Consider the following 17,188-nt stretch of genomic DNA (forward strand, 5'->3'; position numbering starts at 1 on the left):
AAAGCTCTAGGCTCAAGACTACAGACGTGAGGGTATACCGGGGACCAGAATGTGGATCCGATCACCACCTGTTGGTAGCCAGCATAAGAATAACTTACCGGTCAACAAATAGAAAAAGGCTAAAAAAAGACGAAGGAACTAACATTTCAGAAAAGTGTTATAAGTTGGAAAGCTTAAAACACGAATCGACCAAATTTTTGTATAAGTTGAGACTGGCCTCAAAATTAAGATTAATAGAAAGTAACACCGATAACACCGAAAAGTTGTACCAGCAAATAAAAGAAAGCATACACGCAGCAGCAAAGGAAGCGTTAGGATATTTGGAAAAAGATGATAAACAAAATCCAGAATGGTGGTCAGAGAAACTAAAAGGTTTAGTAGATAACAAGAAGACAGCGTACCAAAAATGGCTACAGACACAGGACTTACAAGATCAAAGAGTATAGGCACAACTAAACAGAGAAGTGAAAAGAGAAGTAATAAGGAGTAAAAATGACACATGGGAAATAAAGTGCAAAGAGGTGGAAAGATACATAGGCGGATCCAAAGTAGCTGAAGCATGGAAAACGATAAAAAATATCAGAAAAGAAAATAAAGGGCAGAGTAATTTAAATTTAATAAGTACCAAAGAATGGGAAGATTACTATAAGATACTACTGAGGGAAACTAGACCCGAATTTGAGGTAAATCAAATGGAGATGCAGACGAATGTAAATGAACAAGTTAGAAGAATAACTACATAAGAAATAAAAGAAGCCTTATTAGAATCAAAAAATGGGAAAGCATCAGGACCTGGAAATATCCCCATCGAACTGATAAAATATGGACCAGACATACTGCACGAAATAATGACGGAACTCTTCAACAAATGCATGTTGCAGGGAGAAAAAATACCAGAAGACTGGAATTGTGCATACATTAGCTCGATTTACAAAAAAGGAGACAAAACGTTGTGCAAAAACTACAGAGGTATAAGTATAACCAGTGCAATGGGGAGGTTGTATGGCCGAGTATTAAAGAAAAGGGTTGAATTAGAAATTCAGGACATGGAAGAACAGAGTGGTTTTCGCGCCGGTAGATCGTGCGCAGATAACATATTCGTGATGCAACAAATAATAGAGAAAATAAGACCAAGGAATCTGTCTACTCACCTAACATTTATTGATCTGGAAAAAGCCTACGACACGGTACCTTTAAAGAAACTCTTTGACATTTTGACCACGATAGGCATAAGCGAAGCATATGTGCGAGCAATTCAAAATATCTATCAAAATCCGAAAAGCTGTATTAAGCAGGGAAAATCTATGTCGGAACCATTCCCTGTTACAAAAGGTTTAAGGCAAGGGTGCTGCTTATCGCCAACACTGTTTAAAATATACATCCAGAAAGCTCTGGAGCAATGGAGGAAAACAGTTGCTGGGATGGGAATAATGATTGAAGAAAACTGCTTAACAACTTTGTTTTTTGCTGATGACCAAGTAATTCTTGCCAACGATGAACATGATATGGATTATATGCTAAGAAAGTTACAGATCGAATATGAAAAATGGGGCCTATGTATGAACATGGAGAAAACGGAATATTTGAGAATAGGAGAGGAAACCGAAGATCCGGAATTAGAGTTAAGAAATATAAGGAAATGTAAGGAATATAGATATTTAGGAAGCATAATATCAGAAGAAAGAACTACAAAAAGAGACATACAGCATACGATACAGCAAGGAAGGAAACAACTCGTATTTTAAATGGTCTACTATGGTCTAACAATGTGAAGCTGAACACAAAGTTAACAATCTACAGAACAATTGTAGAACCTATTATAACTTATGGAGCAGAGTGTTGGCAACTCACAGGAAAGGAAAGGAAAAATATAGAAGTAGCGGAAATGGATTACGTACGTAGAGCATGCAGAGTATCTAGATTAGAACATGTACCAAATGAGGAAATAAGACGACGGACAAATAGTTTATATTCCACGGTTGACCATATAGAAACAAAGAAATTGCTATGGTATGGCCATGTTATGAGGATGTCAGAGGAAAGATGGCCAAAAAGAGCAATAAATTACACACCCATAAATAGAAGAAGAAGAGGAAGGCCTACAGAAACATGGAAGAAAGGCATAGAACAGTCTATGGCAGATAGAGCTATTGACGAAAACGAATGGGTGGATAGAAAACGATGGCGGGCGAAATGTGGGATGCGGAGGAGACCGTAGGAACCCCACTACTTATATATATAGAGTAATTTCCACCTACTTACATATTTCTCAAATTGGGCTCTGTGCCGCCATTCTTTGCTATATTACGAATATGTGTGCCAAGTATCTCGACATAATATTCTAAATTAAAGCCGCAATATTGGAACGCGTTTTCCGCGGGCTAATGTTGCCTCTTAAACAAATTAGTTAAATTAATATCGAATTGATTAATTAATTGTTTAAAATGGTGTCCATGATAGAAAACATTACATATTAGCAAACCATAGGCGTTACATTTCATTTTTAAGAGGTGTTGTACTTTAAATTAATTAAGAGTTTTTTTGCAAAGACGGTGTAATAATCGAAAAAAAAAGGTGGACAATCATTATGTCTAAATACTCTATGTAAATGCCTTTCTAATGATGTGCCGCACACGGTATATTTCCAATTTAAAAACAAGTGGTTGGGGAAGTGGAAGTGCAAGTGGTAATTGATAAATGACAGATGTATGTATCGTAAAAATGTGCCCCCCTTAGAACAAATATCGACCTGCATTTCCTTAAAATGTAATAAATAATGCCAAATATCGAGGTGGACAGTTTTCATTGGCCCACCCTGTATAATTTTTATAATATTGATTTTGTCTACAGCCTGCTGTTGCTACACCCACATGCCCAGCTGGAACTACAGCCTGTTTTGGTACAAATACAGCTTGTGGAACAAGATTTGTTACAGCAAATACTACCGCTTCTGGCACCGCTACTCTTGGAGCATTTCCATGGCAGGCTTACCTTAGAAATGCTACAAACGCTTATGCAGGCAGCGGAGTGCTTATTCACCCTTATTATGTGATTACAGCAGCACATAAAGTATACTTAAATGTGTAAGTATAATTTTTAATTAAACCGCACCTCCTCCTCTTATGCACCATCGCTATTGAGATTGGCTACCAGTATGGCACAGTCCTGTATATTGTGGGCTTGGTGTATGGGAGCGTTTCCTTCAGTTCTGGTCCAGTCTCTAATATTACTGAGCCACAATTTCAATAATATAGAACACATGATTGCTTTCAGTGGCGTAACAAACTCCATCGGGGCCCTCCCGCAGAATTAGAAATGGGGCCCCCTTTAAAAAATTACTAAATGTGACATGTGTAACAAATACCTATATTATGTGTTACAGCCCAGTAAATCAACGTAAAATATGGCGATACCGTGTAATTTTCAGTGTCACCACCGAAGTGGTCAACTCAAGACTTTTCGAGTTATTTATGAGTAAATATGTTTATTGTTCAACAAAAAAACCACGTTTTTAGGCGATTTTTTGCAAATACTTCAAAGAGTAAGTATTCGATCGAAAACAATATTGTTAACAAAAATGAAGTTTATAGACTCTCTTTGTGAAAATCTCCCGCTATTTAGCACTCCAAATGAAACTAATCTTTATCGCTTTACAAATTACCTAACTTTTTTAAATGACCTGTAGGTTTCACCGGTTCAAAGTGCTTATTTTTAAAAGGGTTCTAGTTAAAGGGCTTGAACTAATCACGAGTGTATGCAAATTTTAAACATCCATATTATCTTAACCATTTTTTGTCTTATAGAAAAACAAAATAAAGCCAAAATATTTATAAAAGCAAGACCTACATTTCTTTACTCTTTGAGATTTTTCGTATCACTTATACCTACTTTTTAAGTTATTTCGAAAAAAAGCGTGTTTCCAAAATAAAAAAACTTTTTTCACTATGAAACCAAATTTTTTCAAAAATAAGAACTTCGAACCAATAAAACTTACAGATCATATAAAAAATAAATATTAAAGTAAATGGTAAAGCGCTGGTAAATAAATTTTATTTGGGTTGCGAAATAGGGGCAGATATTCACGATTATTTTTTTACCAAAAAAGGGGCCTTTTAAAAAACCTTATTTTGAGCCTAACTCGTATAGTTTTGGTGCTAGAAACTTTTATAAAAAATAAAAATAGGGCTTTTTTTTAAACGTTTAATAAAAGTTTTAATGAGTTTTTCCCGAAAATTGCTTCATTTTTTGGTTATTTCAGGTTGCAATTTTCGATTTGGAATTGGACGAATAATAATAATTTTTCATGAGCTTCAATTGCGCTTTTACTGTGCCGATAGACTTCATGAATAAGTACACCATTTTTTTTGCATCTTATAAGCTATATTTTTGCTACAAACATTTTTTCGATATCTAATATTTAATTCGATAAATACTTACTTTTGAGTTATTTACGAAAAACCCGTCTGAAAACATTGTTTTCTTTTTTGTTGAAAAATAATCATTTTCACTCGCGAATGACTGGAAAAGTATTAACATAGAAAAAGAAACTCTATAGAACAAAAGTTGCTTATAATTAGTCAATTTATACATTTCTGGACTTATTTTAAACATATGTTTAAAATAGGAGGGGTGTCACCCCCGAAGGAAAAGCAAACAACGGCATAAATCCAACTTTGAAGTGAGTGTAACTAGAACATAAATCCAAATTGTCAAGCAAATACGTCCGTCGTGACGCTGATAATTTCACTCCAAAACTCTCATTTACTGAGCTATTGGTGTATTCATGCATTGTTTATGACGACTTACATTTTTCATCTTTATTATGTATGCAAATAATATAACAACACATTTTTACATATATTAGACAACAAGATGGGGCCCTTGACATATTGGGGCCCCCGTAAGCTTCATGCTGCAAGGGGCCTCTGTTGCGCCTTTGGATAATTGTATCGAAATACTAAAACGTAGGTAAAGATTAAAGATAAAACCCATTTCTAGATTTAGAAATATTGTTCTAGAATTCGGCAAATTGCAATTCTCAAATCTTTCAATAGTCACGTACAAAGCATTATAGTTTATTTTCGCCACCCATAAAAGTTCGTGAGACCGGAAAGGATTAAGTTTCTAGATATGAGATGATTCACTTGCCGAATATGCCTATTTAGAAATTTACGTTTTTAAATTTAAACACACAAAGTAAAATCATATACCTATAACAGATTTTTACATAATATCAGACGACAAGATGGGGCCCCTACTCGATTGGGGCCCCCCGCAAGCTTCACGCTGCGGGGGTCTTTGTTACGCCCCTGATTGCTTTATAACTTTTAGAATCCAGTTGCAGCTACACAGGTCAGGCGTCGCACGCGTTGTTGTATAAAAAAGTTTTACCTCGGGTAGATACCGTTATAACTTCGTTTCTATTTAGAATTACCATATAAAAATATTGCTATGATACCAAGGAATGTTTTGACGTAAAAAAACGCAAATATCGATTTCTTTAAAATGTAGAAAGTGAAAGTCCCCTTAATGTTACAGGAACACACCGACGGCGGTAACAGTACTAATGGGAGTGTACAATCCTACCAGTCTTGTGAATGTTCAAAGTAGTACAGTAGCAAGAATAGCTGTTCATCCAAACTTCGTAGCTACTACCTTATTTAACGATATAGCTGTATTACAGCTAACTCAACCGATAGTGCTTGGAATTTATAATAATATTAATACTGCGTGTCTTCCAGCTGCTGGTGCAGGAAGTGCTTTTGCGGGACAATCGTAAGTTCTTTTTAAAATTATAGTCATGTAAAATAATATAAAATTATTTTGATTACCTCTTAGATTTGTAGATTGGAGCGTGACCATCTAAATTTAAGAATAAAGTAAAAAAAGAGTAACTAGAACTGTCTATTATAAAGACATCGACAATATATAACATTTATCTTCACTGTCACTGTTATACGAGACGGTTTCGCACATATTTCACATGCCTTATTAGTTATTCTTCTTCTTCTTCTTCTTCATCTTCTTCTTCTTCTTCTTCTTCTTCTTCTTTTACGGCACTACAGCCCAAATTGAGCCTTGGCCTCCTTTATTTTTTGCCTCCACCCTTGCTTGTCTGTGGCTGCTCTTCTCCATACACGGACTCCTAAAAGGGCTTGTGCATCGCTGTTTACTGTGTCTTCCCAGCGCTTTCTTGGCTTTCCAACCGGTCTCTTTCCCTGCATTCTAGCATTCAGTGCTCTTTTTGGTAGCCTATCCTCTCCTATTCTTATCACAGGTCCACTGCAATCTTTGTATTCTAATGAAGTCTGACAGTGTTTCCTTATAGAGTTGATAAAGCTCGTTGTTGTATCAACTTCTGAAGATTCCGTTTTCCCTCACAGGTCCTAATATTCTCCTCAGTACTTTCCTTTCGAATGTGTCGAGTTTGTTTTTGGATGTTCTTTTCAGGACCCAGGCTTCACTGCCGTAGCATGTTATTGGTCGAATTAAGGTTTTATAGATTCTCATCTTTGTATTTCGGTGCACACTTTTAGACCGAAAAATATGGGGGAGGGCAAAATAAGCTCTGTTTGCCTGCGTTATTCTCTTCCTTATTTCTCCATCTTCTGATCCGTCGGCATATATTTCTACTCCCAGGTATGTAAACTTTTCAACCGTTTCAATGTCATCTTCATGTATAATGTTTTGTGGGGTTATATTAATTTCTTCTCGTTTGAGTCATTAGTTTTGTTTTTCCTGTGTTTTTTCCAGACCTAGCATTTTTGTTTGTGTTTTTAACTCTGCGTATGTTTCCCGTGCTCCTGTTGATGTTCTATTCATAATATTAATATCATCGGCATAAGCGGCCAATTGAACCGTTCGGTTGGTCAGTAGGTTTCCTCGTCCAGTTTGTATTTGCCTAACCGCATACTCCAGTGCCAGGTTAAACAATGTTGGGGCCAGCCCAGCTCCCTGCTTTAGCCCCTGCGAAATTTTGAAAAAGTGTGTCCGGTAGTTTTGTATTTGTACACATGCCTGAGTTTCGTCCATTGTGGCCTTAATGAATCTTATTAGCTTGTGTGGTATTGCCAATTCAGCCAATATATAGTATAGTTTGTTCCTTTTGACTGAGTCGTATGCCTGTTTGAAGTCTACAAACACGTTGTGAACATCAATATCGTGTTCCCATGATTTGCACAAGATCTGTTTGACTGTAAATATTTGATCCAGTGTCGATCTTCCCCTTCGGAAGCCCGTCTGATACTCTCCAATAATATTTTCTGCTAGTGGTTGGAGCCGCTGGTTTATAATATACGTGAGGACTTTATATGCTGTACATAGAGGAGAGATTCCACGGTAGTTTTTGCACTGGAGTTTGTCTCCTTTTTTATAGATCGGGCATACTATACTTTTCTTCCAGTCGTCGGGTATTTTCTCTTCTTACCATATGTCTTTGATGAGCGCGTGGATGTGACTTGCTAGGTGGTCGCCACCTACCTTATACAGTTCTGCTGGTATTTCGTCAACTCCCGGAGCTTTATTGTTTTTCTGTGCCTTAATAGCTTCGAGGACTTCTTCTATGGTTGGAGCTTCTACTCTATTCTCTACTTCATTCTCTTCTACGTAATTCATACCCATTTCATCTTCCATATCTACTTGTGTTCCAAGGAGGGTCTGAAAATAATGCTTCCAGGTTTCTGTGACTTTCTGTTGGTCACTGATTATTTGCCCATTTTCATCTTTACATAGATTTATTTGAGGTATATACCCCCTTTTTATCTTTTTTAGGTATTCGCAAGCCCCTGTAATTTCGTTGTTTTTGAAATTTTCTTCCATTTTGTCTATTTGTCCATTCTCATAGGCTCTCTTTTTATTTCTACATATCTTGTCTGCTTTCCGTCTTGCGACTTCAAATAATGTTCGTCTTTCTCGTGTTCTTCTTGTTATGTACATTTTGTGTGCTTCATTTCTTTCCTCTATTGCTTGTCTGCACTCGTCGTCAAACCATGCTTCTCTTCTCTCCTTTTTCTTGTTTCCCAGGGTAGACGCTGCTGCTGTCAGTACTGCTGTTTTGATATTACTCCAGTTGCCCTCTATGGAGTGCAGTTCTAGCGTCATTAACTCATTTGCGACTTCTTGTTCGAACTTTTCTTTACATTCCCGAATCTTCAGTTTTTCCAGGTCCAGTTTGTTTGTTATTTGTTGTCTTTCGTTTCTTTTCCTGTTAACTCTGCATCTAAATTTGGTTTGTAGTAAAAGTTGGTCTGATCCACAGCATGCTCCTCGTCGTGTCCTTAGATCGAGATACCTACTACTAGCTGCCCTTTTGTCTATCAGCACATGGTCGCTTTGATTAGTTGTGGTTCCATCTGGTGAAATCCATGTCATTTTGTGTATGTCTTTATGTGGGAAGCATGTTGAACTTATAACCATATTTTTACTGGTGGCAAAATTTATCAAAACTCCCCATTCTCGTTTGTTTCATTGTGCAGTGAGTGTTTCCCTAATGTGCCATAGAGCTGCGGCTCCTTGCCTATTTTAGCATTCATATCACCCATTATAATCTTGATGTCATTTTTTGGCGCATTATCATAATGATGTAGACCAGGGTAGAAAAATAAAAACGGGAAAAAAATCAATACAGGTATTTGAAGGTGCTAAATCGTAGGGAGGATATAGTTAATTAAAAATACATACAGAGGTACTCGTAAATCGACCTCATTTTTTTATAAAAAAATGCCAAAGTCAGAAATTATTGTTTTTTGCCTATAGCATTTTTAGTATCATATTTACAGCAAAAGTTGTGTTATGAAAGTTGTGTATCATAAAAAAACGATTAATTTGAATTTTTACAAGTTAAAATCCATCAAGAATTAACCGAGATAATTGCAAAAAACCACGTTCTTTGCACTATTTTGGAAATGTTAATAACTTTTATTAAATAGGTCGTAAGGAACTTATTGTACCTTGATCATGAGGTAATTAAGTGCCTTTATTAGTTTACAAAATATCAAGAAGATCTGTTTGTTAGTTTACAAGTTATGTTAAATGTTTATCCCAGACATCGAATGTTTAAACAATCATTGTTGCCCAAGGAGTGTTTTCAGAGCATTTTGGCAAAGTGCAATGACTACTTAAAGACTCAAAGTACTAAGAAAGTTAAAAAAAAATAATATATTTGTTTTTTAAATGTTGTTAAACAAGTCGATAAAAAAATGGTAAGTTTTTTACTTATAAACAATTAGAATATCTTTGCCATTTTTTCAGATAAATAATTATAATTGGTTGTGTCAAAAATCTGATAAAAAAATGCACATTAAAAGGAAAAAAATAACTTTCTATGACCAATAATAGCCAAGTTATACTTTTTTTGAAAAATCACATCTATATTGTTTATAAATATTAAGAGTTGAAATTTTTACAGCATGGTAATAAATATCTATATTTTATATGACAATTGATAAGTACGAAATATCTTCTGTCTAAAACGAGTAATAACCCTGTAAATTCAAGTTACTCACGCTGACTGAGCTGGGACCGTGTGATATGGAAGAATGTCGGAGTTCAGTTTCTCTAGTCGAGATTTTGCTATAGAAAGTTCAATTTGGAGCGCTTGAAAAATTTTATAATATCTCAGCTTCCAGAGAACGTAGAGCCTTCAATTTTTTTTTAAATTGGGGTAACTCGACGAAAGAATAACAACTAGCTAATTTTCATTGACCGGAAAAATCGGAAAATTCTGGAAAATCGATTTTTGTATTCAACATTCTATTTATAACGTTAACAGTAATATATTTTGATAAATATTTTCATAAAATATTATAAATTTGTGAATAAATATTAAAATATAATTATAGTATGTATATATTTATTGATATACAGGGTTGTTCATTTTATTCGCCTCAGTGTCTGTACGGAAAACGTCTTGATTTAAAAAAATTTCTTCATAGAAATATACAAAGCCATTAACATTACAATCTAAAAATAATATGAATTATACAGGGTGCTTCAAAAAAGAGTGGTATGTCAAAGATATATTTTTTATGGAACACCCTACACCTGATGAAATTTTTGAATTGCTCAATTTGAAACAATATGCTAGCTGCTAGCTAGACTATACCTAAGTGCACGGTGTTTTAATTTATTTAAATTTTTAGAAAAATTTAAAATTTTAGAAAAAAATAAATATTTACGAATCTAAGAATCGGTGACAATTTTTCTTGGATCTTCATAATAGACTATTTAGCATATTTAAACAGATATTTATTGTAACAAAATTTATAATTACTTAGGTCCAGTTTCACCAACAACAAATAAATCAATGAATGCTATTCGTCGAATAAAATGTATTAGATGTTTAAGTTTATATTTTGTTTCAATATAATTTTAATAATTTAAAGTGAAACTGGCGAATTTACTTTCTTCTAAATATTTACAGTCATATTAACTTGCCAATTTACTCAAAGAGTAAGTATTTTTTGATAAATAAATAAAATAAGTCTTATTTGACGTTAGCAAAATGGAGATATGTCAGTTTATTGGTCGAATAACTTTAATCATAGAATAAACTACTATTCGTCGTTGGTGAAACCGGCCATTAATCGTACATTTTTAGATTTAAAAACTAATTGGAAACAAAAACATTCTCAAATTAAGAAAAAATGTATATGTGTAGATTATAATTATTGATCTTCGTTAATTCTACACAGTTTATGTACAGATTTATTAATTTCTTAAATATTATCCCTATTTTTTTAAACAAATCTTCTTCAACTTCACTTTTGTCATCTATAATAACTGACAAAAGGTTGTAGCATCTTTTTTCGTCAGTATCATCTTTGCAATTTATGCAAAGCTCGGTACAATTGATTTATTTTAAGAAATTATGGATAATGTGGAAGAAATTGATGAACCTGTACAAAAACTGTGTAGAATTAACGAAGATCAATAATTATAATCTATACATTATTTTTCAATTTGAGAACGTTTTTGTTTTCAATTAATTTTTAAACCTGAAATTGTAAAATCATGTAATTATAAATTTTGTTACAATAAAAATCTGCTTAAATATGCTAAATAGTCTATTATGAAGATCAAAAAAAATTTGTCACCGATTCTTAGATTCGTAAATACCTGTTTATATGTTTTTCTAAAACATTACATTTTTTTTTTAAATTGAAATAAATCAAAACGCCCTGTACTTAGGTATAGTCTAGCTTATTGTTTAAAGGCAAATTCAAAAATTTCATCAGGTGTAGGGTGTTCCATAAAAAATATATCTTTGATATACCACTCTTTTTTGAAGCACACTGTATAATTCATATTATTTTTAAATTGTAGTGTTAATGGCCCTGTATATTTCTATGAAGAATTTTTTTTAAATCAATTCGTTTTCCGTACAGACACCTAGGCGAATAAAATGAACAACCCTGTATACATACTATAATTATATTTTAATATTTATTCACAAAATAATATTTTATGAAAATATTTATCAAAATATATTAGTGTTAACGTTGTAAATTAATGTTGAATAAAAATACATTTTCCAGAATTTTCCGATTTTTTCGGCCAATGAAAATTAGCTAGTTGTTATTCTTTCGTCGAGTTACCCCAAAAAAAATTAAAGACTCTACGTTCTCTGGAAGGTGAAGTATTGTAAAATTTTTCAAGCGCTCCAAATTGAACTTTTTATAGCAAAATCTCAACGCGAGAAACTGGACTCCGACATTCTTCCATATCACACGGTCCCAGCTCAGTCAGCGTGAGTAACTTGACTTTTTTTTTTTGAAAAATGGCTTTGGCAGAGCCAATTAGCCAGACTTGTTAACTTGACTTTAAAGGGTTATTACTCGTTTTAAATAGAAGATATTTCGTACTTATCAATTGTCATATAAAATATAGATATTTATTACCATGCTCTAAAAATTTCAACTCTTAATATTTATAAACAATAGAGATGTGATTTTTCAAAAAAAAAAGTATAACTTGGCTATTATTGGTCCTACAAAGTTTTTTTTTTTCATTTTAATATACATTTTTTTACCAGCTTTTTGACACATCCAATTATAATTATTTATCAGAAAAAATGACAAAGATATTCTAATTGCTTATAAGGAAAAAACTTACCATTTTTTTATCGACTTGTTTAACAACATTTAAGAAACAAATATATTATTTTTTTTAACTTTCTTAGTACTTTGAGTCTTTAAGTAGTCATTGCACTTTGCCAAAAAGCTCTGAAAACACTCCTTGGGCAACAATGATTGTTTAAACATTCGATGTCTGGGATAAACATTTAACATAATAGTCTAAGAGCTAGAGGCGAGAAATCATCGTCATAAGTAATATGGAGTTTGGCATGTGAAATGTGTCTATTGTATGTTGATAATTATGACCCCTTTCAGGCTGACACCTCAGTGGATACAGGGAGTAGCAATAAGGGATGAAAGGGGAAAGTTAACGCAGTCATTAAAGGTTTTCACTTCCTATTTTGTTAAACCTCCATCGATTTACATGAAAATTGGTGAGTAGTTAGAGCATACCTCAAGAAATAAAACTGATATGGTGCCAACGTGCGCTTTTACCCTGGGGGTGGATGCCACCCCTTCTCAGAGGTGAAAACTATTTTATTAAAAATAACCCCACTAATCGATAGAGGGACAAATTTTAAGCAACATTTATTACCTCTAATTATTAAAATAAATCAATACTTTTTGAGTTATTAAAGATCAAAGATTTGAATTTTTCGTGAAATAAATGCATGATGTAAAGCGGTTTTTGGTAAATAATTCAAAAACTGTAAGTTTTATCAAAATAGTTATAATTACCAAAATTGAAGATAATAAAAAATAAAAGAGATTTCTTATTCGAAAAACCTTTGAGAATTAATAAAAAGTGAGTTATAGGTGATGGAATGTATATTTTTTTTCGGCTAGTACCAAAATCTATGTTGTCAAGCTCAAATAATGGGAAAACGGTGCATTTTATAAGATATATTTACTGAACACTTGTCAAAGTACTTAGAAATATGTATCAAATGAGCTCCCGGAAAATTTGATACCATTAAACATTATGCTACAAACATTTTTCAAAGTTTATGCTCCAAAAATTTGGAGCTTAATTATTATATTATTTATATAAGTTTTTAAAATTGTTTTAAGACATTTATATAAAATATAGCAAAAATGTATTTGAATATTATGTCAATTGTGCCCATTATTGGACACCCTCAGTTTCTGTACATATTCAGTTTATACAGGGGCGGTTCTAGACCAAAGTCGGGGGCAAGGGAACACAACCGGTGAATAAACAAGATAACGTGCCTTTTTAACGAAAATTATAGTACAAAAGTACTGTAAAAACCGAAGGGGGGCAGCTGCCCCCCTGCCCCTGGCTAGAACCGCCACTAAGTTTATATCGATAGAAAAAATTCAATTAAATATCGAAATAATATAAAAATAATATTTTAGTAACATACATTTAATTAATAATAATATGTTCTTGATGAAAATAATCTTCTAATGAAAATTTCATATTATTTCAAAAATATATTACTTCATATAAACTGTAAAAGAATTGAAATATCAAATAAATAAATATTACTTATTAATTTTAATGTAAGTAATGTTAAATGGCAATTTACAAATTTGTGGTGCTGTCTACCCAATGATTTATGTATTATGTATATTATATTGTATAATATACAGTGTGTCTACTTAAGTTGGACACATATATTACGGGACACTTTTTTATTTTTAATTTTACGAAATAAAGTTTTAATTCATAAAAAGTTCTGCATCGTCTAAAACCTACGATTCAATCATCAGATAGCAAATTTTATCTATATTATAGGAGGTATTTTAAAAAATATGAATTTCGCTCAAGATTAAAGTACCTTTTTTTTCACACTGTTGTAAATTATTGTTACTACGAAAAATTGTTTGAACTGTGTTCTAATATATGCAATAGTTGTTATTATTATAATTAAATAATTAATAATTATTATAATAATGTAATTATTATCTACATTCTTCTAATAAAAAGAAAATATTTAATTTTTTTTCTCAAATTAGAGATACCTACCAATCATCATTTTCATTTATAACTCTTTTATTATTTATTTTACGAACAAAAATTATTCTTCATAAAAAGATCTGCACGGTCTAAAATCCAAGATGCAATCATAAACATAAGATTATATAAAATTGTATCGATTTTAGTCGATGTGTAAAAAATATGAATTTCGCTCAAGAAATTCGCTCAGTAAAGTGCCTTTATAGCTCACAATATTTAAATGGTAGGATATAATTGCACATTAAACATAATTTTTAATTCCAAACAACTTTTCATAATAGCAATTTTCCATATTAGGAATTTAAATACATAAAAAACGAAGTTTTCGTTATAATAATACTCGCATTTTTAACTTGTTATATTTAAATTGTAATAAAACGAACTTGATAATAAATTATAATCCTAACTTCATTCCCGAAATTCCTTTAAAACTTATTCTGTTAACAAATTTCAAAATAAATACATATATAAATAGCGTATGTTTTAATTTTCACTTTTTCCTAAAAACTCCAAAGGGTTCTCTTATTTTCATCATCACTTGCTTAGCTTTGATGTTATAAACTTCATCTGGAGCTCACTTGATAGGTATTCTTGAGTACTTTGACAAGTGTTCAGTAAATATATTTTATAAAATGCACCGTTTTCCCGTTATTTGAGCTTGAATACTTAGATTTGGGTACTAGCCGAAAAAAATATACATTCCATCACCTATAACTCACTTTTTATTAATTCTCAAAGGTTTTTCGAATAATAAATCTCTTTTATTTTTTATTATCTTCAATTTTGCTAATCATAACTATTTTGATAAAACTTACAGTTTTTGAATTATTCACGAAAAACCACTTTACATCATGCATTTATTTCACGAAAAATTCAATTCTTTGATCTTTAATAACTCAAAAAGTATTGATTTATTTTAATAATTAGAAGTAACAAATTTTGCTTAAAATTTGTCCCTCTATCGATTAGTGGGGTTATTTTTAATAAAATAGTTTTCACCCCCGAGAAGGGGTGGCATCCACCCCCAGGGTAAAAGCGCACGTTGGCACCATATCAGTTTTGTTTCTTGAGTTATGCTCTAACTACTCACCAATTTTCATGCAAATCGACGGAGGTTTAACAAAATAGAAGGTGAAAACATTTAATGACTGCACCAACTTTCCCCTTTCATCCCTTATTACTACTTCCTGTATCCACTGAGGTGTCAGCCTGAAAGAGGTCATAGTTATCAATATACAATAGACACATTTCACATGCCAAACTCCATATTACTTATGACGATGATTTCTCGCCTCTAGCTCTCCGTCTATAACTTGTAAACTAACAAACAGATCTTCTTGAGATTTTGTAAACTATACTAAACTAATATTTTCTGACTTTGGTCTTTGTTTATAAAAAAAATGAGGTCGGTTTACGAGTACCTCTGTATGTATTATTAATAAACTATATCCCCCTACGATTTAGCACCTTCAAATTCCTGTATTGATTTTTACCCTGAAATCGCTCATATTTATTTTTCTACCCTGGTGTATTGTGGAGAAACACAAAAGACAAAAACACCTACTTATTATGTGTTTTTGTAGATACACATTAAAACTAGTTTTGGCCCTATAATGAGGTATGTTTTTGTTTATGTTTTCAGTTTTGTTGAATGTTTTTGTTTTTAAATAATTTTTAAATCTAAAAATGTACGATTAAATAAATATAAATATTATTACAATAAATATCTGTTCCAATATGCTGAATAGTCTGTTATAAAGATCCAAGAAAAAATTTGTCACCGATTCTTAGATTCGTAGATATTAATTTTGTTTTCTTAAACCTTACATTCTTATGAAAATCGAAATAAATCAAAACACCATGTATTTACGTGTAGGAAACCCTTATAAAAATATAGCTTATTTTTAAGGAAAATTCAAAAATGGCTCACGAGTAGGGTGTTCCATAAGAGAAAATATAACTTTAATATACCCCTCTTTTTTGAAGCACCCTGTATAATTTTCATTAGTTTTAGATTGTAGTGTTAATTGCCCTGTAAGTTGCTGTCAAGAATTTTTTTTAAATATCAAGTCGTTTTCCGTACAGAGACCGAGGCAAATACGATGAACCACCCTGTATATATATACAGTGCTAGTCAAAAGTCCGTACCCCCCCTCGTATCTTTTGAACGGTTATACCTATAATAGTGAAATTTTGAGGGAGAAAATAAACGGACGTAAGCTTCTTAACTAGTTATGACAGGTGACGTCATAGTGACAGATGACGTTACAGAGCCACTGTGACCGATAATTTTAAATGGGACCTTATGGCAAGTGATACCTCGTATGAAAGGTATTTAAAATACCTATTCAGTCATACTAATTTTGTTTGGGTTTAAGCAAATTGTGATGAATAAATGAAATAAATATAAAATTGTAGTTTCGCATTTAATTAATAAAAATTCAAAATTCCGCCTATGATTACTTGTCAAACAGGTTGACGTTGACGTAAAAACTACTAGAGAATTAAAAAACGTCAACTTTTTTGACAAAAAATCCATAGGCGGACATTTGAATTTTTATTAATTAAATTCGAAACTACAATATTATATTTATTTAGTTTATTCACCAAAATCAAAATCAACTTATACCCAAAAAAATTAGTATGACTGAATAGGTATTTTAAATACCTTTCAAACGAGGTATCACTTGCTATAAGGTCCCATTTAAAATTATCGGTCACAGTGGCTCTGTAACGTCATCTGTCACTATTACGTCACCTGTCATAACTAGTTAAGAAGCTTACGTCCGTTTATTTCCTCACTCCAAATTTCACTATTATAGGTATAACCGTTCAAAAGATACGAGGGGGGGTACGGACTTTTGACTAGCACTGTATAAAAATATACAGTGAGCACGTAAAGGTTGGAATAAATTCATTTTCTCGAGAATGGGTAACTTTGGAGATAAATCCCGAGACATGTCGATTTTTATTTTTAATTTACGACTTTTTGGTACATACACTATACTAGTAACGTCATCCATCTACTCGTGATGACGTAATCGATGATTTTTTTAAATGAGAATAGGGGTCGTGTGATAGCTTATTTGAAAGGATATTCAATTCTCTATTCAGTAATATAAACATTAAC

General features: G+C 32.4%; 2 protein-coding genes across 3 annotated transcripts in view; one reads left to right on the plus strand and one right to left on the minus strand.

The window, feature by feature from the left end:
• Positions 1–17,188, plus strand: part of LOC126889481 (zinc finger protein 808-like) — a 235,214-nt gene that overhangs the window by 203,441 nt on the left and 14,585 nt on the right. For both annotated transcript variants that reach the window (XM_050657810.1, XM_050657811.1), the window contains exons 3-4: positions 2,851–3,083; positions 5,539–5,775. In XM_050657810.1, coding sequence (XP_050513767.1) covers positions 2,851–3,083; positions 5,539–5,775 — 470 coding nt within the window. The remainder of the gene's footprint in view (positions 1–2,850; positions 3,084–5,538; positions 5,776–17,188) is intronic.
• Positions 1–17,188, minus strand: part of LOC126889480 (methyl farnesoate epoxidase-like) — a 243,605-nt gene that overhangs the window by 130,584 nt on the left and 95,833 nt on the right. The gene's annotated exons all lie outside the window — the stretch shown is intronic.

The sequence above is a fragment of the Diabrotica virgifera genome, chromosome 8 (assembly GCF_917563875.1).
Source record: "Diabrotica virgifera virgifera chromosome 8, PGI_DIABVI_V3a".
In the NCBI taxonomy this organism is placed as follows: domain Eukaryota; kingdom Metazoa; phylum Arthropoda; class Insecta; order Coleoptera; family Chrysomelidae; genus Diabrotica; species Diabrotica virgifera.